This window comes from Brachypodium distachyon, chromosome 2, assembly GCF_000005505.3.
Source record: "Brachypodium distachyon strain Bd21 chromosome 2, Brachypodium_distachyon_v3.0, whole genome shotgun sequence".
In the NCBI taxonomy this organism is placed as follows: domain Eukaryota; kingdom Viridiplantae; phylum Streptophyta; class Magnoliopsida; order Poales; family Poaceae; genus Brachypodium; species Brachypodium distachyon.
In genome coordinates, this window is record NC_016132.3 from 14797865 (window position 1) to 14820842 (window position 22978).

Sequence of the window (22978 nt, forward strand, 5' to 3'; positions counted from 1 at the left end):
GTTGGAGGTTGAAGGCGATGCCGACAGGTGGGTCCCACCTGTCGGTGGCAGGGGCGGCGCGCTGTGTGGAGATGGGCCGCGGCGCCCGGGTAAGTGGGCCGGTCTGATTGGGTCGGTCCGATACCCCCCTTTTTTTCTTTTTTTTTTCTATTTCTATTTTCTGTTTTTGAATGCAACTTTTGATTTAAAACTCCAATTCGAGTCAAATAAAATGCAACAAAATTTGTAAAATCATATCTTCATATGATTCAACTCTTGGGACAAGAATTCCCTTAAGATAAAATATTTTAAAATACTTTTGCCTATAAACTAGCATTTAGGACTTTTTAGCTATTAAAATATTTTAGTGTTTTCGAATTCAAATCCAACACCAAAATATGGGGTAGCACCTTTATTGCGTTAAACCCTTTTATGACATCACCCTCGTGGGTTAAGATCCAATTGACAAAAGAAAGGTAAAAGAAAAGATTCAAATAAAAGGGCACATTGTTCTTGAGTTCATCTGAGTTTGAAAATTATGATTTTAAATGGGGTTGAATGCAAAGGTTATATGATGCTTATGAAATGCAATGCATATGTATATGTAGAGTTTTGAAAATCGGGGTGTTACAGGCCGACCGCCACCCTCCGGTTCCTCTCCTGCCGCAGGACAAGCACCCCGTGCCTCCTCCTCCTCTGCTCCAGCGCCTGGCGTCCGGCCCCGCCCGCCATGCCTGCCCTCCGGCCTCCGGTTTCCGTCAGGCTCCTGTCCGGCCACGCGCGTCTGCGCGGCGACGAGGAGCGCGAGAAGCTGTAGAGAAGAACACCGGGAGCTCGTCACCGAGAGAAGCTGTAGGCGGGGCGCGGCTCGTTTGAGCCCTCATCTCTGTCTGGTGCCCCACTCTGTGCTCTGACGGCCCAGCTCTCTCTCGATCTCTCTTCTGGTCCAGTGGTCCTCTCTGGATCTTTCTTCTTGTTTAGAGAGTAGTCCTTTGCCGGTGATTACCATGTTGATTGATGTTAAGAAATACCACGACGATTGCTATGCTGGTTGATCTCACCGTCTGATCTCAAATGAGGCAGCTACTGCAACTACCATGCCACATCCACCTATTTCTTGTCCATCCTATCAAATAGAAACCTGGCTCATCCAGCTTAAGCAACCAAACGCGAAAAATGGATATCCCTGTCCATGCCATTCATGGCTATCTCTATCCACCTTTGCTCGCCCCTAAAACAAACACACCATTAATTTTTAAGTCAAACCAACGACGGAGCACGGTCTCTTCGAGACTTCAAAAGATGCCAATGTTCAACACGCTGACACACGCTAATACCCTGATTAGTCCTTGTTTGGTTGTGGTTTTCCCGCTAGGGATTGGCGGGGATTCTAGGAAATTTGAGCTAGAAACTAAAATATCCCGGTTTATCCCGGCCGGTGTGAGAGTAAACGAACGGGGCCTTAATTAATTAATTAAGGCCTGTACATGTCGATAGACTTGACGTGATTGATGCATGGCACGAGGGGTTGATCGATGATTGATGGATCCATCAATCCATCAGATGGAACATATGATAATCAAGGCGCTATAGCAAAACTACTTAGCACACGATGGCGCCACTCGAATTAATCATGAAAAATGCAGAGACGACTTGAACTACGGCGTCAGAAAGTTAGCTAGCCAGCCAGCTAGGTTCGTTCACATTAGCAGCAAGCAGCTTAGCGGTTCTGAGTTTTCTTCCTTTGTTTACTCTCCTCCAAGGTTGCTTTCTCTCCATATGTCGTGCCCCTTTAAAAAAAAAATTCCTTTGGCGACATGCAAAACTGTTTAGCATGACAACTCGATCAAGGCTCCATTTGATTTGGTTTTTTAAGGGCTTTAGCAATTTCATATGTGTTTTTTTTACGAAAAGCTTCATTTGACATTACAAAATAATTTCATTTGTCCAGCGAGGTTTTGTCTATCCATTGCTTGTTTCATCATCTTTCTTTTACTTCCGCATGGTAGTTTTGTTATAGAAGGTTTTTATATAGCATAACACAATTGAGTAACTGCAAACGAAACCTAACATGGATGATGTTCGTGTTCGTGAGAGGAACACGTATATAGCTAATCCAAAACCACACTGCTAAGTATTTACTCATGTTTTGTTTTTGTTTAACTTTGTTCCTAAAATATAAGATGTTCTAGCTTCGTAGCAAGTCAAATTTGACATAGATTAGTATTGTTTATAAATACAGTTTGACATAGGACAAACTTTGACATCTTATAAAAGGGAACAGAGTGAGTAGATAGGAAGGGAGATGCGCAACATGCTTCACGGTCTCTTGGTCCAAGCTAAACTATAGGTAACTACAGGATCATGATTAAAGAGCAAACTTAATTACACTTCATCTCATTTCATCTTTCCTACACTTGTAGGCTGGCCGGGCTAAGGTAACTTTTATCAAAGAAATTAAACTCCAAATTGGTGCTGACTTAGCTAGTTTATTCTCATGCCTAACCAATATAATTAACTATAGTCTGGAAACTAAAAGCTGCTACACACGCAACTAGAATATGGAGGAGCATGCATTGCATGCTGCTGTTTTCTAATCAATCACACTAGCTTTCATATTGCTCTCGATCACTATCGATCGATCCCTATACCTACTCAATACGCATGGAGTTCTCACTAATTAGGGAACAATATTGCATAGTAGTACTATCTTTAAGGAGTAGTACTCATTAACTTGGCAAAGAATTGACAATTAAGATCGCCATGCATCAAGGATTAGGTGCTGTCCCCTTTAAGGAGTTCGAGGGAGCCGGTGCTGGCCTTGCTAGCTGCAAATCTCCACACATATCCTTTCCTTTAATTAATATATAAACTGAAAATCATATCAGGCCCCGGCCGATCGATTGGCCGGTCCTTGATCTGTATATAACTTTTGTTTCATGTAGTTTCGGTTGCTAGCTGGCCGATCCATTTGCACGCCTGCATTTGTAAGTGGAGTGCTATATATGAAGTGAACCTGAAATGAATTCGATGACCGGCAGAGCAAATGTTGCATGATACGCTAATTTCATACAGAATGCAATTAACTAGTACCGGCCCCTCCATTCATGAATATAAGATGTTCTATTTTATCAAACTTTTTAAAGTCTACAGAAAAATGCACTAATATCCATGATATCAAATAAATATACTACGGAGTATATATCACACAGATTTAATAAAACTAATTTTCGAGTTATAGATGCTATAAACTTGGTTAGCTTTAAGAAATTTGACTTAAGACAAAATATTTCGGAACGGACATGCCACACAAGTCGCCGGCACTTCGGTTGAGAGCATGCATGGAAGCTGATCGATTAACCTATATCATCTTGATGCTTAATTAGGGTCTTTTTGATTCACGCGCGGGATAGGAAAAAACACAGAATTGAAATGGCATGTCCAATTGAATTAATCCAACATGATAGTGATTCATTGAACACAGGAAAAACAAATGAATTTGAACAAGGTGGTTGGAGTGCATGAAATTTTTCCTATAAAATGTAGCGCAGTTTTTTTTAGGAAAATAAAACCATTTAGATTCAATCTTACGAATCAAACAACCCAAGTATAATTTTTTTATTGGAATTCAAAGCCTCCGAGCTTCCTTCTGAAATCCTTTGAATCAAATGGGCGCTTAGCTTTCATGGAACAGAAAACCAATTCCACGGGTGCATAATCGTAGTATATATATGTGCCTCGAGTGTTGGCTGATGCTGCACACAAGCTAGCTAATTGATTATCCAGGTCACGCGTGAAACCATTTAAAAACCATTTAACAATGAGATGGTTGCAGTGGGAGCCGGGAGAGTGTGTGGTTTGTGTTCAGTCGAGGAGGATCCTCTTCACCTAAACTGTGATCCCACCCCACCCACGGTGCCCCCTGCCCCGGCCGTATATTATGCATGTATGTCTGATCGAGCCTCTGATCAGTCTGTCTGATCCAAGCGCAGCCAGCGAAGTTTCTGATTCCCCGAATCGCCAACAAGATCTTGCACGCACTGACGCACAGGACCTGCACCTAAGGCTAAAGGGTGTCAATCTTACATGTAAGGGCATGTGCAATTCTTGATAAGACTGTTTTTTTTTCTTAGTTATAGGTTATATACTCTTTTACACATTGGCTTCGTACATGGCATCTGCTTCAGCTTGCTAAAAACCAAGAGTTGGCTATGGTGGTGTGCGTGCTCGCTGCTAGAGCGCGCGGGTGCCTAAGGAGGAGTTCTTCACGTAACATGGATGTCGGTCTAAACTGTAGACAGAAGCCCCTTTGCCTCATAGTTCTTATTTATTTCGGTTTAGTTATATCTAAGTTGCATGAATTTTAGTCAGAGATAAGTTGATTCCTTAGCCGTTGGATATTATTTGTGTTTTAAGATTCGGAACGGATGATGAAAAAGAAGGGTAAAATGAAATCTAGATACTAAGCCAACAGCTTTTGATTCGTCAATGGCTCTAGATTTAATCCTTTTACTTAAAAATCAGACAACTTAGCTATTTATTTTGCTTCGGTCATATCATATAGGAGTATGCGCAAAAAAAAAATTTACAAATGTGTGTACTCTTATGTTTGTTCGGTCATGTGCATCTTAATTGCTATGCAGAGACTAGATGTTGAACTCTTTTGCACTTGCACTGGCTTGGTACAACGATTCAAATCGATAAAACACCCATTTTCGTAGAAGAAAAGTATGAGTTGTTCAAGATTATTCAGGTTTTACTATCACTCAAAGATTTGACACATCGTGAGTCCCAAATTCTAGGTTTTACGGGTTATAGACCAGGGATCCAACGCTCTCCGGGGACACAGTACTTTTCTTTAGTAGTAATTAGCTGCCTACCTTTCCACTTATGTGCCAGTGCTGAGTAAATTAAAAAGAGCAGAACCTTATTGTAAATTACTTTATAAAAGTTATCAAGCAGGGAGCACTTTGATGACAAAGATCCTCCACGATCATGTCCTAGCAAATCAAAACCGTGGAACACATAATCTAATTAAATCCATTTTATCCTTTTGTTTTAGTGATAGGGTTTGGGGTCACATGGTGCTGATTGCCTGATTACATAAACCAATGAAGGCCACGCCACTCCATATAATATAGCTCCTTCTGCTAATATAAAAATGGAGAATTGTTTTTTGCTCCCGGCCACACATCGCTATATACATATATCTAGCTTAAAAAAAGAAAGGAGATCAATTTTTCTTTTAGGCAGGCTGGAGTCTGCATTCAATAAGAGGGAGATACTGGGCGTGTAAGGCGATCTCTCCCTTTCACTTTAGATCAAGGCCGGCCTCTCCACATCACCCAGGCTTCTCCTTTCTCCAGCTCTCCTTCTGCCTTTTTCTTGACCCCCATTATTCTTGGTCGTCTTGTACCTCGCTACCTAGGTCTCCTGGTCTGCTGGTAGCTGGGAAGGATCCATCCATGAGTGCAAGCAACTCAGGGGACAGCATGGAGTGGGGCAGGGTGAGGTCGTCGCCGGGGTCCAGGAGGGGCAAGAAGGCCACCGGCGCCGCCGCCGACAAGCCGAGGCAGCCGCAGAGGGGCCTCGGCGTCGCCCAGCTGGAGAAGATCAGGCTGCAGAGTGAAATGGCCGAGTACCTGCACCACCCGCCTCCTGGTGGCATCAACCTGGTAACCGATCGATTTAATTGCATGTTCACGCATATATTTGACCTCTTAGTTTTGTGATTTCTTGGTTGATATAGCTGTAATTAAATTACTGATTCGATGTTGTTTTCCCTTTGGGGTTCTGCAACTGATTGATGGAGAGCAGGAAGATGCACGGTCGTCTAACTCGGTTTCGTCTTCGTGTCCATCCAACTCCTTTCATGCTAACATCAACGTTTCTTCGCCCTACCCGATCCATCCAAAAATTTTGGTATATATATGCAGCTTTTTCGAATATTTTTTCACTAAGTGTTAATATATCGACTAAGTAAAGAGTGCTAGCGCTATACGTTCATACCGGTTCCTGTAGGCCTAATTAATTTACCAAAACATTGATCGCCGAGTGTTCTAATTTTCTTGCTAACTAGCTAGGTTAGTATGTACTATATATATTCTCAGACACATCCGTGTACTTAAGAAATGAAGCATGCAATTTTTATTTTTTTAAGATAATCTAGTTGTTTAAATAGTTTGATAACTGATACCCACGAGATCTTAAAAATAGACAAACTTGATCTGTATGTTAAAGGTCCATCTTCATTATTGCGGTTATGATTCGGGTGCAATTAAGGATCGAATGACATAAAAAAATATCGAAAAAATCGATCGTACCACAAAATTGATGTGTATATTAGGCTAGCGAAAATACAAAAAGATCATCCATGACATGTGGGTTAAATATTTCTCTGGCAAGGATATGCATGATTAAATCTTGATCACCTGTATGCGTGTGAAGCCGCAGAGAAGAACAATAGTATCATTGCAACTAAAGATCTCAGATTTTATTCTTCCATGCACGTGATCGAAGGCCTTAATTATTAGCTAGGCTGCATAAATTTATGCCCAAGTGTACGTGCAACCTAACCAGCCTCTCATGCATTGTAATGTCGACGTGTACACAGATGGCATATAATGGAGGCAGATCAGGAGACAGGAGATACGGAGAATCCCCATCAACACCCTTCATCAGGTATATATCATATCTACCGTTAACCTGTGTGTTAATTCAAGGATCGGGGCGATCTAAGCAGAAAGTTAATGCGGTAATTAAACCTTCAGATCGCCGCCTAATTACCATGGAGCGGCTATCTATGGAGCACCATACCAACCGAGCAGCAGCGCCATCACCTTGCCTCTATTCGAACCGGAGGTATATATTCCGCCGCCCTGATCATCCATTTGTTAGAAATGACAGATTGAATCAGATTGTTTAAGAAATATACTCCCTCCGTCCCATGTTAAGTGTCTCAAATTTGTTCAATTATGGATGTATCTACACCTAGATATATGTAATATTTCGACACTTAATATGGGACGGAGGGAGTATATCACTTCAATGCAAATCATGATTTGAATATATGGATCAAACCAAATTTTTTTGCCTCTATATATTCGGACCCGAGCTGCCTGACCATATGTTTGTTAGAAAATATGGTGCACAACAATTGTTAAAATTCTAAATTCTAGCTAGTTATCTCAACATGCCATCTATATATATCCATGTATCTACAGAAAAGAACATGTGATGACCAAGGTACCACATTGACTTGAGGGATATAAATTCCCAGCGTAATGCTAAATTCTACTAATTCTCTTTTCTTTTTCTTATACTAGTCAAGAAAAAATAATCTAAATACAATGTACTTATTTTTGTTGAGGGCAAATTATTGTGGTATATATTAGTTTCAGAGAACAAAAAATACCTGCTGACGTACCGCTTATTTTGGTGGGACTGGATATTAATTATAATGATATCTATAGTGCACGGGCTATAATTTGACGCTGCTAGATTATAAAGTAAAATTAGTCAAATCATATTGTAAAAATGAGACCAAAATATAGCTTGGGTGGTAAATTAGTGGGATGGTTGAAACCCCAACCCACTAATTAAAGATCAAACCTCAAGTGATAGATGATTTACTCGTCAATGGAAAGGTGCATGAATATGGTGATTTCATTTCTTCACTTTTATAAAAGACTCAATTGGTGGCAGCGGTCCGACAACTTCAGATTGTGTCACTTGTTGATTTCACGATAATAATTGGAAAGAGAATGAATATGGAATTTTTTTTAAAGGATGTCGAGACCTCCGGCCTCTGCATCAAAATGATTCACACATCCATAATGAATATGGATTAATTATATATATGACCCGACCTAAATTGGCTGGACATACACTTCACTAATTTTTTTTCCAACAAATACACAAGGACCTGAATCTTATGCAATCGATTAATCAAGTGTGCTAGCTAGTGCTGTAGGATCAATGCATTAATGTTCGTTCAAACTGATATCTATCTATCGTCTGCAGGATTCTGTTTGCTTCAGGGGACATTATGATCTAAACCAGTCGGTGCCGGTAGACTCACCATCCCCGAGTATGAACTCAGATGATCAACAAGATGTGGACCTTGAGCTCAAGCTATGATGATCCTTTTCCTACAGTTAAGATCCTAGCTTGCATGCATATCCATTGATGCCACATGATGTGAAGGGTTTGGCTCGTGCATGCAGTGTGTCGATATCCTTAATTTGGATTCTTTGTGTGTAATGCAATGCATATGCAGGCGTACGTGCAGATTAGATTGAGACTGGTCATTGATTTGGTGAGGTCGATGCTGGCTGGCTAGCTAATATATGTACTCTATATACCATTTCTGAGTTTCAGTTGCAATTTGCGACGGCCATTAATTTCAGATCTGGAGTGTTTCTGGTGCAGAATCTCACTCCCTCCGTCCAACAAAAGATATCAGTTTGTTAAAATTGAGACATCTTTTGTTAGACGGAGGGAGTACAATATTCAGCAGCTGGTCTTGCTAACTAAGCTAGGCTAGCAAATATACGTAGTCAGAGCTACCTGGATCAGGCATATATGATCTTGGTGCACTACATACGTACAGTACGTACGTATGCATCTCATTTGATGGTGATCAACTGATCATGGGCTGCATGCATGCTCTCTGTCAACAGGGATCCTTCGGACCCGGTTACATTATGGAATGGAACCAAACAGGCTTCATGTCCTGCATATATACTCCCTCCCTCCGTCCCATATATTAAGCGACTTTTTATTATATGTTTAGATGTTTTTTAGGTATAGATACATTTATATTTGAACAAACGTGAGTCACTTGATACGGGACGGAGGGAGTACATACATGGATGCATGTAACAATTAATAACCTATATACAAATGCAAATTAATCCTGCGAAATCATAAGCACGCGTCATGAGAAAAAAAAAACAAGAACGAGCTTTAAGCTTTCTTCAACAGGATATCGTCCTTAATTTCATGCCTCCCCTTTCCTGTACATGATGATCATTGCTCGATCGATGCTAATTAATTAAAAGGCCAATTGGATACTGCAATATTATTGCCTTGTGATACGCAGCAGTGGACCAATATCGGATCCGGCATCAATCTCAGTATTTAATTCCCGTAGTAGCTTGTAAATAACGTAGACCAAACTCTCGTGATAAAAAATATGATTTATTTTTACAGTTTCGATACAAATCAGCCTATCGTGTCACGTAATATGGACTCGAAATTCAATATTGCAATTTGAGAAACAAAAAAAATTATACTGCAAGCAAATTGGAAAGGGAAAGGTTCAATTACTCCGAGCGTACTACACCCGCGTTCTACAGTGCATATACAGAAATTGCAGAACCTAGAGAGAGAGAGAGAGAGAGAGAGAGGGGGGGGGGGGGCATGGCGCCGCGGCGTGGTAGCCGATAGCCGCCGCCACCATGCCGCCGCCACGGGCTGAGAATCGCCGGGCCGCCACATATCGCGGCCACATGGAGCATATGTATGGGGTAGAGAGAGAGTGGGGGAGGCCATAGATGTGGAGGAGAGAGGAATAGACAGGGAGAGATGTGGAGGAGAGAGAGCTGCGGGCTGCACCGCTCGCGAGCTGGTCTGCCCCAGCCGCCGTGGCCTACGCCAACAGCGGCCGCGAGCAGCGCCGCCCGTCGCCATGACCTGGACGAGGACAGAGAACAACGGGGAAGAAGGGATGGGGAAGAAGAGATTTTTATGTTGCCGGGCATGAATTTCAATGCAGAATGTGGGGTCGAGATAGGAGGTGTGGTGCGGCCGGGAGTAAAAAATGCCCTCTCAATTGGAAATCATAGGAAAAAGGAAATTAGGGGCTGTCTTTTTGTTGCTCCTGATGTACATTATTTTTCCAATAAAGGGAGGTTTGTTGAATTGAGAAGTCATATCAAGCCAATAAACAAAGTTTACACATGGCCTCTGCCTAACGAGATGCACATAGCCAAAAAAAATCCACGACCTACAAAGCGACAAAACATGCATCAAGGAGCCGACAGACGCAGGTTATGCTGCCATCCATTACAGGTAATAAAAGTTTTCTTGACCGCTTGCTACAACTGCAAATATGCAGCCTCCACCATTGGCTTGTCTTCTACTCTCTAAAGCAACAACCAGGTACAGAGCCGGTGAATACAATGTTAAATTCTATTAAAAAAAAATACAATGTTAAATTCATAGTGGGCGAAGATTAGATGCCACCTGAATGGTTAGACCATACAAATAATGTAATAATGTTGATCTCTCCGCCCGTCAGGCTCCGATCTCCCGATCCACACCGCCGCCGCCATATCTCCGACCACAGGTAGCCATAGCAACACCTGTGTTTGCTTGAAGTGCATCAATATTACATGATGATTTTAAACTGACTGCTCTGTTTCAATCTTTTGTAGGCAGCTATGCTGGTTGCTGACGGCGGCATGTTTTTATCTTTAAGCTGACATATGATTTCTAGATTTCCCCATCCAAAATCTTAGCAATTAAGTTTTTTTCTAGATGGGTTAGCAAATACTTCCTCCGTCCATATTAAGTGACTTTCTATTTACATGTATCTAGACGTTTTTTAGGTATAGATATATCCATATTTAAACAAATTTGAGTCACTTGATATGGGATGGAAGGAATAGGTAGGAGGCTGGTAAACAGGCCTACTGATTCTGTTCCCCTTGTTGGCTGCCCCGACTAATTTAAGCCCAACTGTCCTAAGCCCGGATCCAGGAAACTTGCAAGCCCACAGACCGCGTGCCCACAACGGAAGAGAACAATGACGTTCTAATAAACAAGAAAGGTTTTGCTAAAAAAAAAGAAAGGAAGAGAACTACGACAAGGTAGGGCAAATTTAATTGTCTGTTCGGTTGTTTGTTGCCTTGTTGTCAGACGCCAGGCGCTTCCGCTTCGTCTCGTCGCCGCCTCGCCGCCGGCCTACTTATTGCTCGCCTCAACTGCTCATCGAAATTGTGTTTCCGTGATTCCGTCCCTGGTCGCATCAACCGCCGCCACAGCTTCCGTCAGCCGCCGCCGGGCGCCGTATCCACTTCGCTTTCTGGGTGCCCGACCTCCTTCTCTCTACCTCCTCCTGTTCTCCCCTTCTCGTCCGTCGTGGAGCGGCGGTGGCCCGGTCCGTGTAGCCGCGTCTAGTCCGGCGGCAGCGGGAGCGCGAGCCAGAGAGAGGAAGCAAGAGTATACCTTGGCGGGAGGGAGCTTACCGTTGGAGCCGTTTGGGGATTGGGGAGCGCCCCGAGCTGCCCGCCGAGTTTGAGGATTCCGGAAGGGATATCCGGATATGTGAAGCGGCTGAATTCTGGGAGTCGGATGGGGGCATCGGATAGGGCGGCTGCTAGAGTTGCTCATAGAACCTTCGTTTGCTGCTTATGCTTTTATATGCTTCACCGCTGCAGAAAGATTTATCAGTAACGGTCAAAAAACAATATCAGTAACGGTCGGGGCCGCCGTTACTAACTTCGTGTTACTGATAATGGGTATCATCAGTAACGGTCGCTGCGACCGTTACTGATGTGTATATCATCAGTGGCGGGCGGCCCGACTCGACCGTTACTGATATCAGCAGCATCAGTGGTGGTCTCAATTCCCCGACCGATACTGATATTGATTTTGAGAATTAAAAAAAAAGCAGGCACCAGGCCTGCGTATTCACTGGATCACAAATCAAATGACACAATTAATAACACAACATTTGTACATACACAAGCAGCATTATGGACACCAATGCATTAAATCCGACATCAGATATTGCATACAGATCCTATATTACCAAAGCAAAACACCAAATCTGCTTGCCAAAAATGCTGCGTGAGCGAGCCACGAAGAAATCTGCGAGAGAGAGAGAGGGGGCTTTAGAATGAACCGAGAGAGGAAGAGAGAGGGAGAGAAGCAAGAGAGGGGAAGAGTACAAACTGAGGTCGATGGAAGCAGATCTGGAGGCAGGCGGGCTCGTGGGCGGCGGCTTCCTCGTCCCCATGAGGCGGCGGCCTCCTCGCCTCCCGGCGGTGGCGGGGATCGGCTGCACTCCATGGAGGCACTCCATCTGCAGAAATTAAGAGAGAGAACTCAGTGGGAGAGAAATCAGAGAGAGAGATCAGAGAGAGGGAGAAAGAGAGAGATGGAGATACTCAAGATCCTCTGGCTCCATGGCTATTGCTTCTCCTGGCGTCGTGCGAGATGGAGGAACGGAGAGGAGCGGGCGCTGCTGTGGAGGAAGCGAGAGGGGCGGGGGAGGATCGAGGAGGAGGGAGCCAGATCAGGGAGGAGATCGAGGAGGAGGGAGGGAGATCGGGGTGGAGGAAGGAGAGAATCGGGGGGCGGTGTCACCGTGAGGAGATGTGCGGCGGGGGAGGAGGGATGTGCGGGAGGAGAGGAGCTAGGGCTTTTATAGGGCGCCCTCCAAACCCTACGATTGGGAACCGACTGGGCCTAAATTGGTGTTTCAGCCCAGCATTAGTGGCGGGCTCTAGCCTAAGGCCCGTCACTGATAAGTGTCATATTATTCTTTTTAATTTGTTATATAATATACAGGTATTATATATAACTAATTTGGTCTATAAGTTTAAAATTACGGTCTACTTTGTGTGAAAATTGACATAGGTCATTTTGAACCATATAAATTGTACTTCCTTCACAAAACACGCACAAATCACCCCATTTCTTGCACCATTTATCAATCTTTTATATAACACTTTGGTCATTTGGTTTGAAACACATAAAAGTATCTTGAAAGCTAGAAAATTCAAAATCTTTGGACATTAACATTGAAACAAGTCCTACTTTGTTTGAAAATTGGTTAAGTGCCATTTGGAACAATATTAAGAGCAATTGCTTCACAAAATACCTCATTTTTTGTATTTGGAAAATAGAAAATCATTTTTTGACTAAAAATTTGTAAACCCCTTTAGCAATATTGTTTGTCATGACAATATGCACTGTTGTACAAAAAAATGGATACATTATCATGAAATGTGGCATAGGAATGGACAAAATTTTGGTCATTTGGCCTAAAAATAAACTTCAACTATGGGAAATAACAAGTTTGTACTACATAGGTCATTTTTGAAATGTTAACATCTGATATTATTGTTCCACTATATTAAGAACAAAAAGATAAGACTTTATAAAAAAACACATTTTTATGATTTTTTATGAATTAGTTATAATTTTTTCAATCTTCAAAGCTTTCCAGGGGTCATCACTGGCGGGCCTAGATGTAAAGCCCGCCACTTGTTATTTTCGCATTGAACCATTAGTGACAGGCCTCCCGGGCCCGTTACTGATGATTGATCATCAGTGACGGGCGTACGACGCCCGTCACTGATGAGAGTTCATCAGTGACGGGCCTAAAAGGACCGATACTGATGACGGTCATCAGTGACGGACGCGAAAGGCCCGCCACTGATGTCTCGTCACATATGCACCGTTTTGTAGTAGTGGCTTACTTATTCATTTGGAATTTCTTTTGTGCTGCTGCAGTGTTGGAAATATGCCACGCATTAAAAGAAGTGGTGATTACCTGACAAGAAGCTCTGATAAAAATAAAAGAGCTTACGATGGTGGAGAGACACTTGAGTCTACGATTTCCCTTTCCAAAAAAAAAAGTCTACGATTTCAGGTCTGCTGGTTCTTTCTTTTCTCCAACATGTTTTTGTAGCTATGGTGGAGCACTCATAATTGTGTTGTATCATTTTTCGTTGATTAGGTATCTTGCATTCGGATTGTATATTTGAAGAGCAAATAGACAGCTTTCGTGACTTTAGTCAAGGTGTCTGGAGTGAGCTAACTGAAGAAGTTGCTTCAAAATTGTCTAGAAGTGTTGTCTCCCTTGCTTTGTCCAATGGTGACTATGCTTTTGTACCCTTCTTAGTTCTCTTGAAACATATTTGAAGTTTAAACTAGTTATAAATTATTAAAGTCATGAATCTTGCGTAGGACAAAGGGTGTTATTTGCTTGCTCGGGCATAGCTATAGAATGCCAGCCGAATGATACAAGGTTTCTGACTTCAGGTTCGTGCTGCTAATCATCTTTTACTTATTTTTCTTCTTTACTTAGGATAACTCTGTGTGTGTGTGGGTGTGGGGGGGGGGGGTGGTTTGATCCCGAGTAGAGTTATGACGACACGCTTTAGCCGAGATGACGAATGCAAAGTTGGCATAATCATGTATGCCGGCATCGTTAAATCAAACTAATACCAAGCCGGCATACCAAATATATGCCGGCATGACTATCTTGTCTTATAAGATTGCAGGATAAGGACGAATACTCTGATCTCGCCGAGATGTCTCAACGGTTTTGCCTAAGAAGATGAAATTAATCAAAGCTCAATCTTTCATGCTGAGATTTGCAATGCTCTCACGAACAGCTTCTCCTCACCTCCTTCGGTATAATTTGATAGTTTTGGCCAGAGGTAGAAGAAGACACACAAACATAATGAACTCACAGAGGCTTTGGCACACCTCATGCCTTTTTTTCTCTTGTTCACTTGTAAACTCAGCTGATTACAAGTCTTAAGTAGAGAGGAAAACACACGCACACACTACTGCCCTGATCCGCTAATTGCTCTCCACTAGCCGGTAGAAAGCCATGAATAATCATGTTGGATACGGCCACACAATTCAGCCGGAGTCCTCCTCAACTTGCTGATTACTCGGTCCACACCTGAAGCCTCTAACGGCCATGCAACTCGGTCAGCAACAGCACACCTACCTACATGCTACTTATCCTATCGATGCCCACACATGCATCCATTCTCCACTGGACTAGCTAATTCAACTAACTAAAGTACTAAACTCACTTAGCTTGCATGCACACACGTGAACACATCTCTGCGTGTGTGTGCTGCCACAGCTTGCTATCTGAAGGGCACAAATAAATGAACATGATGAAAAAGCTCTAAACAACAAGGTTAACTCCAACATAATTGCCTACAAGCAGGTCTGTGAGAAACCGTGGAACTAGAGCGAGTAATGCATGGAAGCTGTAGGAGGACAAGCTGATCTGTACCTATCTGGGGAAGAAGCTGGAGGAGGGGCTGGGTTGATGAGCTCCGGAGGAAGCCCTTGGTCCGTGTGCCCTCCTTCTCTTCTCTGTGTCACTGCTATCTCCCTCGCGATGAAGACCTAGGGTGGAGGAAGAGGAGGATCTCTACCGTTGCCAGGGTGGACAGAGAAGAAGGCTGCGGCGGCGGTTGCGGCGGTGGAGGCAGCAGCAAGGGAGGCGAGGGCGTGAGACATCGCCATCGCATTCGCGAGAAGAAGGGAGCAAGGCGCGGGGAGAAATTCCACTAGTGCGGAGGCGTGGGCGATTCCATGGGGAAACAGAGGGGATAGGGACAGCAAATCCCTTTCACGTGGTCTCCTACAAAATAGCATTTACGTTGAAACATTGGCCAAAGGAATTCTCACAGATTCCATGTTTAATATTTGAGGGGTCTTTAACATGTGTACTTGCCTGAATGTTAAGGTTGTGTTGTTCTGTTTTCAGAGCCACAGAGAGATAACCTTCCAATTCTGTTACTCAAAATGAACGAAACCACCACACCCTTATCCTGTCTACAGAACGAACTAGCACAGCAGCCCGCAATGATGCTTGATATACATAATGTGAAACTTTTGCACCCTAGCTAACCATGTAGGTAATTTGCTTTTGCAAACATGTTTGAAACCTAATCTATTTGTTTTTTTTTCTTGCTTTCTGCAGAATATCGCCTTTGTGTTGGTGATCATCCTCTACATTGTCCATGTGGTCGTCTACTACAATGCTAGTGAAGTTTGGTGGCAAGCTTGTGTGGCCGCTGCTATAGTATCACCTCTATTTATACCTGATGCACCGGGCGTCATCTGGGCTTTTATCTATTGTAATTTAGTTAAACCATTTCATTGCCCTAAGGAAACAGAAGAGATTGATGGGAGTAAGATGCCAACTTAAGTTACTGCTACTATAGTTTTTCTTGGGGATACAGTACATAACTAACCAAATATTGGAACTGACTGGTCATGTTATTTTCCTGACTATTATCCTTGACAGGTTGGGGCTTGGAAGCACTGAATCTGTGTGCTACTCCCTCTATTCCACAATATAACGTGTATAGGTTTTTCCCATTTGTTTCACAATACACCTCATTTTCTATTGATATTCGCACCCGGCCAATAACTATTTACATCCATTTATTATTAACCCAATATGAGTGGTCAGACACTAGAAACGAGACTTGCATTGGTTCAAGTGCACAAATCTATATGAGTTGTATTTTGGAATGTAGGGAGTACTGCATTACTCTAAATTACCTTTAAAAGAATGGATCGTCAATTTATTTATTTTGAGGTGGATCATCAATTTTTAGTGCCACATGACTTTCCCCCGAATTCACCCCAGACTGTCTGGACACGGTTAACACGTGGGACGACTTGGTCAACCACATTGGCTTTAAAAGTTTAAGGACGGAAGTCACCGAAATTCAAAGATAAAAAATTTCGCCGTCTGTTCAGATCTCCGATACGACGCTAAGAGAAAATTGTGCTCGAGCAGGAGCGAGATATAAAAGGGCGCATGCTCACCTGCGTTCCTCCAAATAAATCCGAATGTCATCTATATCTATACTATTTTTTAATTTCCAGTTTGGGTACCTTTGTCGTCCCCGGTACTCCGAGAATCAAAAGTACAGATTGCTGTCAACTTCAGTGTATGGCATTGGCAGCTTTGCTATCATTGGTTCTTACAAACTTTCGCCTAAATAAAGAGTAACTTTCGCCTAAATAAAGAGTGTCCTTAACAAGCCAAGGTTCAGTTAGAACAATGTCAAGCATGATACCTACCATCACTGAACAATTAGGACAGGCTATATGGAGATGGTAGGCTGCAAGCAAGAAGCTATGACATGAGCTAATGAGTGATTGATAATGGAGTACCGATAGAAGCTCGGAGTAATCTGCTGTTAGTGGCATGGTAAAAGCATGGTAAAAGCATCTGAATACTTATATTCATAGTTACTATGATTGATTGTTCCCAACAAATAAAGTTGCATCATTTTCTTTTCGGTGTAGCTTACTTCTGCTCTGATATGCCATCTCATTTCCTTACAAAGCTCTCCTCTATCATATTAATGGTTTATTATTTTCATGATTTAAATTATTTGATATCTGATTTCTCGTCAATATTGACACTATGTTTAGGTAGATTATGTACTAGATGCCATCTTCCCATGGGATATTGACACGAAAGTTTCCTTCCTATGAACAATGATGTCATTACACCGTTCATTTTCGGCATTGATCGGTGTCCTTGTTACGTGAAGGGGAGTAAAAGGCCATCGGAGAGGGCGGGAAGATGGCCGGTGGAGGGCCGTCGCCGACGCACGGAGGACGACGAGGCTTCATTGCGTCGATGAGCGAGCGACGTATCGTTTTGCATGCCAATCCTTACATGAAGGGGAGTAAAAAGTAAGAGGTTTTCTGTTAAACGTGTTTAAGTGGCTTGTGAGAATTTTACCTTTGACCTGAGCCAAATGTTTTGATCCAACGGCTCATGACGGAAGTTTGCAGGTTTTCATTGAATGGACGTTTTAATTGTATACGATCGCCGCCTTGTTAGCGATATTTCTTTCGTCTTTGCGCTTCTTTTCACTAAACAGATAGTATTTATTATCCGTTGCAATCTTGTTACGGCACGAACCGGTGGGGACTTGCCCTATCTGAACGCCGGCGAGCCGAAAATGCACGCAGCCGCCAGCAAGTTTTTTTATTATTATTATTATTATATTATTATTTTAAGAATAGCCGCCGGCAAGTTGTTTCGAGCATAAGTCCAACCCGGCGGCACGGCCCGCCAGCTTGTTCCAGGCCTGCATCAAGCGAAGCCCCAAGCCCAGCCGTGCCCAGGCGCGTCGTCGCCGGCACCTTCCTTGTCAACTGCCCCGTCGAGCTCTGCTCCCTCAGGCCTTCTCGGGCCTCCCGCGCAACGCGCTCCGGCCCTTCCGGCTTCCGCTCCCTGTCCCGCCCCAGCGCCTTCGCCTACAACACCGCGCTCTCGTCCGCTTCCCTCGCGGGGGACCTCGATGCCGCCCTGCAGCTGCTCGATGAAACGCCCGAGCCGAACGTCGTCTCATAGAAGTATGGAACACCGTCGTCGCCGCCCTCGCGCGGTCCGACTGCCGCGCGGATGAGACGCTGGAGCTCTGCCACCGGATGCTGCGGGAGATCCTCGTGCCCTCGCCACGTGGCCAAGGTCGGGGCGGGCTCGAGAGCAACCTCTTCGTGGAGAACACCAAGTGCGGAAGCGTCGCCGACGCGGTGCGGCTGTTCGCCGGGATGGCTCGCCCCAACGAGGTGCCATTCACGACGATGATGGGAGGGCTGGTGCAGGCCCGATCCGCCGCGGACACGCTGAGACTGTTCGCCAGAATGTGCAGGAGCGGGGTTCGTGTTGATCCCGTGGCCCGTGGGCGTCTCTAGCGTGCTTGGCCGGTGAGGAGTGAGGACAACGTTGCCGCCCGTGCATTCCGGCTTGGGCAGTCCATTCACGCCTTGATCATTGCCAGAAAAGGCTTTGGATCGGACCAACACGTGGGGAACTCGTCAATCGATATGTACGCCAAGTTCAAGCAGATGCACGAGGCTCTCAAGGTCTTGAAGCGTTGCCCAGCGTCAGTATTGTTTCTTGGAACATCCTTATAACCGGATGCAAGAGTCAGGCTTTGAGCCTGACGAGGTTACTTACAGTAACATGCTCGCTTCTTGTATTAGGGCGAGGATGTTCCCTCTGCTCGTGCAATGTTCGACAAGATATCAAGGCCGAGTGACCACATGGAGCACACTACTATCTGGTTACTGCCAGGGCGAACACTCCAGGACAAAGTCGAGCTGTTTAGGGGGATGCAGATAATGTTCAGTCTGACTGGACAACTTTGGTTGTGATCCTCAGTTCGTGCTCTAGGTTGGGGATTTTAGAACTCGTCATGCAGGTGCATTCTGCTTCAGCAAGGCTCCTGCTACATAACGACATGTTCGTCGCTAGTGGTCTGGCGGACATGTATTCATCTTGCCCAGAGCATTTTCAGCAGGATGGCCGAGAGAGATGTGGTGTGCTGGAATTACATTATATCAGGCTTGGCCATCCATTCTTTGAGCAGACAAGCCTTCGATTTCTTTACAAAGATGCGAGAAAAGGGATTCATGCCCATAGAATCCTCCTACGCTAGTAGGATCAATTCAAGTGCTAGATTGTCTTCAGGACCTCAAGGTAGGCAGATACATGCGCAGGTTGTGAAAGACAGTTATGATCAGAATGTCTATGTGGGCAGCGTCCTGATTGATATGTGTGCCAAGTGGGGCAATATGGATGGCGCACACCTTTCCTTCGACTGCATGATGACAAAGTACATAGTTGCATGGAATGAGATGATACAGGCATATGCTCAGAATGGTTTTGGAGAAAAAGCTGTTAACATTAAATCGGATGCATATATTGTTAGTGCTTGGTGAATCTTTAAAACTTGATGGACATCCATTATCTTGTTCTCCTTTCTTTGTGATCATTTGAGAGTTAATTAAGGCCATGAGTAAAGTAAAATATCGGACTAGAACAGTGAGATCAAACCAAAATCAGACCTGCTTGCTTATCCCTTTTGCATAGCTCGTGTGCAGGGAGAAGGGTGCATCATCAAATATCTGGGACAAAACCAACGACGTCAATCGCTAGAAAGTTGTGGTCATTATTAGCAGCTTGGGGTTATTCAAGTGTCATATGATATATTGCATTTTTGCATCATAGGCACTTCAGGGCATGGAACACATTTAGCTCCCGGTATGTGTCCACTTCTTACTTCTTTCCTTGGTTCGGGTGCTATAGCATCAAATCTGTGTATGGACATTGAAGTTCTGGGAAATTGTCATCCAGGGCAAGGCAGCAGCTGCTTTGTTTGTCCTGTTTTTATTTGCAATGTTTCGATATGTTTACTGTTGAAAAGGCATTTCGATCCTTAATGAGTTTTGGTGTTAATGACAACTTTATATGTGGACTAACCGTATGCTAACAGAATCAAGCAAAGCGGTTCGTTGCCCTCAAAGAAAAGAAGCGTTGAAGTATTTACGGCTTTTTATTTATATTGAGTCGTAGGAAAATCCGTACTATAAAGAGAGAGTCTATATGGAAAGGCTTGGATGAATCAATTTCACGTACACACAACCACCAAATTGCACCCACCAGATAGCCTCAATCCCACCGGTGAAGATTAGCTAAAACCTATTCTTGAACCAAAGGGTTCTGCCAGTTTTTCTGTCCATGGCGGCAGTACCGGTCATCCCAGGCCGGTAGTACCGGTCGCGGTAGTACCGCCTCGGTACCGCACCAGTGCTATGAGGTAGCAAAACGCTACTGACATATAGCGGCACTGGTACGGTAGCGGTGCTGCACTACCGCTCGCGGTAGTATCGCTTGAGCTAGCGGTAGTACTGCCCTGTGCAGAAATTGCACATAACGGGCAGAAATCGGGGATCCCTATAAAAGGGGGTCTTCATCCCCAACGGTTTAATGCTCCGTTCTTGAAAGCGTTCTTCATATCCAAAGCTTCTAATCTCGAGATCTCTCTCTCTAGTGCTTCCCCCTAGCTAATACTTTGAGGAAGGGTTGAGAAGAGCTCGATCTAGGATTTTACCAAATCAAAAGTTGATTCCCCTCGTTTTTCTTGGTGGATTTTGTTACTCTTGGAATTTTAGGATCCCTAGCCGGAAGGTGTCTCTTCAAGCACTCCGATCTTGTGAGGAGGTGTTTGAGGATTTGGGAAGGAGTCTCCAATTTAGTTGTGGATTCGTGCCCTTCTCTTTGTTTGTAAAGGTTCAGCATTCGCCTTCAAGGAAGCCATTAGTGGAACTCACTTCGCCTTTGTGATGTTGTGAGAGCTTATCCCACCTTTGTGGTGTGGTGAGTTGGAGAATAGAGTGAGCATTTGTGGCATCTCTCCCTTTATGGTAGAGCACTCCTCCAAACGGAGACGTACACCGATCTCAATAGGTGGAACTCCGGTGAAATCTTCATCTTCCCATGTGTTATCATACTTGCCCCTTTACTTACTTGTTTTACTTCATTGTCTATACTTTGCTTCGGCTATTGCACTTCATACTAGGGTTGCATTCCTTTTAGAGAATTTAGTGAACCCTAGGATTAAGTGTTTGTATCTTTCAAGAAAATAAAATTAAAAAGTAAAATTTGTTAGTCGCCTATTCACCCCCCTCTAGTCGACCATACCGATCTTTCAATTGGTATCAGAGCCTCGTCTCTTAATTAGGGCTTTACCGCTCTTAAGAGTATGGCCGGCGATGATGGGGAACCCACCGTGAAACCCCAAGAAACCGAGGTGATAGATGATAATGCTCCACTAACTTTTAAATCCATCAAATTGCTTTTGGATAGCATGCAAAAAGTGATTCTAGATAGTGTGGACAAAAAGATTAGTGAGCACCTACCTAACAAAGCCTCGTTTTCTTCTATCGAGTCCTTCCATGCCAAGCCACCAAGTGCGGTGTCGCACCAGTGGCACCCGGGGTGCCACCATTGCGCAACGTGTGGGTTGCCTCGCTTACTCCTCGCAAGGACTGCACCCCGGGCAGCCCGGTGCAAGCTGAGTGTTCCCTGGCGTAGGCGCTTACAACAGGGCCGGCGCCCAGAGCAAGCAGAGTATTGGCACCACGTGCACCTTTTGCACAGGGCTGGTCAGGGCATGGAGTGTGGCACAAGCAAACATTAAATGCTCCGACAGAAGGATGGTTCCTGTCAAGTCAGCCACAGTGAGTGGCCCGCTGTGAATCCAAGGCACGTACCGCCCGAGTTACAGTGCTTCGTACTATGCATGCATGCCAGCGCAGCAAGGGCAAGCTGCCTAGGGTTTTTGCTCGACACTTGTCCCCCATGCACCAAGGCACTTGTGGTATCCCTTGAGTATAAAAGGAGGACCAACGCCAACGGTTGGGGGGTTGGGTTCTCTCTAGATTTCACTCCAGTGGAGTTAGAGTTCGGGTCTTTAGCCGAAAGTAGCAAGTAGCCACTTAGCAGAAAAGGAAGAGAGCGCCCGGGGACTCCCTTGGCAACCTGTAAACACTTGTTCATTGGCTAATACAAACTCAGAAGCAGGATGTAGGGTTTTACACCTCCAGGTGGCCCGAACCTGGATAAACAGGCCTGTGCATTGTACGCTCGTCATTGGCCTCGCCGGCGATCGCCGGAGCGATCCCCACCGCCCACTGCCGAACCAAAAAAGGGGGTGCCTCGCATCCCCGGTGTCTAAGCCCCGGGCTACGACATCTGGCGTGCCAGGCAGGGGGGGCGTGTGGAGAGCTCGCCGGAGACCGCCGGCGCCGTCGTCTACAGCTACGTCAGCTTCGTCTTCTCCGATGACATCGTCGCTATGCCTCCCAAGCCTACTGGCGACTCTCGGATCAACCCGCGTGGTGCCCCAGCGGCACACACGTGATCACACGAAATGCAGCCCACGTTGCAGGGCCAGGAGAACCCTGAGCCCTCCCGGGTGCAGCAGCAGTCGCAGCTGCCACCTCCGCCTCCTCGGCCGTCAGCGGACAACCGGCTGAGGGGGCTAGCGGCGCCCAGCATTGGAGCCAGGCACGCGCGCATGACGCCGCCCGCGCCGGCCAGCGAGTCCACTCGCAGGCCGAAGACGCGCCGCGGCAGCTGCGCCAAGAGCACCGCGCGTCTCGTGCGACGCCGACGGAATCCCGCCCCACTCACCCGAGGGCGCCGGGGGACAGGGGGGAGGCAGCCGGTCAGAGAATCGGCAGCCTCCCGCCCAAACCCCGGCAGAGGCCATCATAGCCGCACGTGTCATGGTGCGCTACGAGCCACCGCAAGGCACGCCGGCGCATGAGGCATGGAGTGCGGAGCTGTACGCGCTCCTTGCGCTCGCCGCCTAGTAGCCGCAAGGCGAGGGCGCCCTGGCTGGTT

The 22978-nt window shown here is 45.0% G+C and overlaps 1 protein-coding gene, 1 long non-coding RNA gene and 1 pseudogene across 2 annotated transcripts; 2 read left to right on the plus strand and 1 right to left on the minus strand.

Annotated features, from left to right (window-relative positions):
• The first annotated feature begins 5275 nt into the window (after positions 1–5275).
• On the plus strand, positions 5276–8386 carry LOC112270939 (protein SPEAR1-like). Its single transcript, XM_024459647.1, has 5 exons — positions 5276–5654; positions 5797–5901; positions 6593–6660; positions 6750–6840; positions 8002–8386. The coding sequence occupies exons 1-5, from the start codon at positions 5445–5447 to the stop codon at positions 8116–8118; spliced, it is 591 nt and encodes a 196-aa protein (XP_024315415.1). The 5' UTR covers positions 5276–5444; the 3' UTR covers positions 8119–8386.
• Positions 8387–10006: 1620 nt separating this feature from the next.
• LOC112270961 lies at positions 10007–11402 on the minus strand. Its single transcript, XR_002963684.1, has 3 exons — positions 11232–11402; positions 10228–10346; positions 10007–10127 (listed from the first exon to the last, which is right to left on the minus strand). It is a non-coding gene; the product is annotated as an uncharacterized LOC112270961 (long non-coding RNA).
• A 4302-nt stretch (positions 11403–15704) lies between these two features.
• On the plus strand, positions 15705–19532 carry LOC106866029 (annotated as a pseudogene).
• The last annotated feature ends 3446 nt before the right edge of the window (positions 19533–22978 follow it).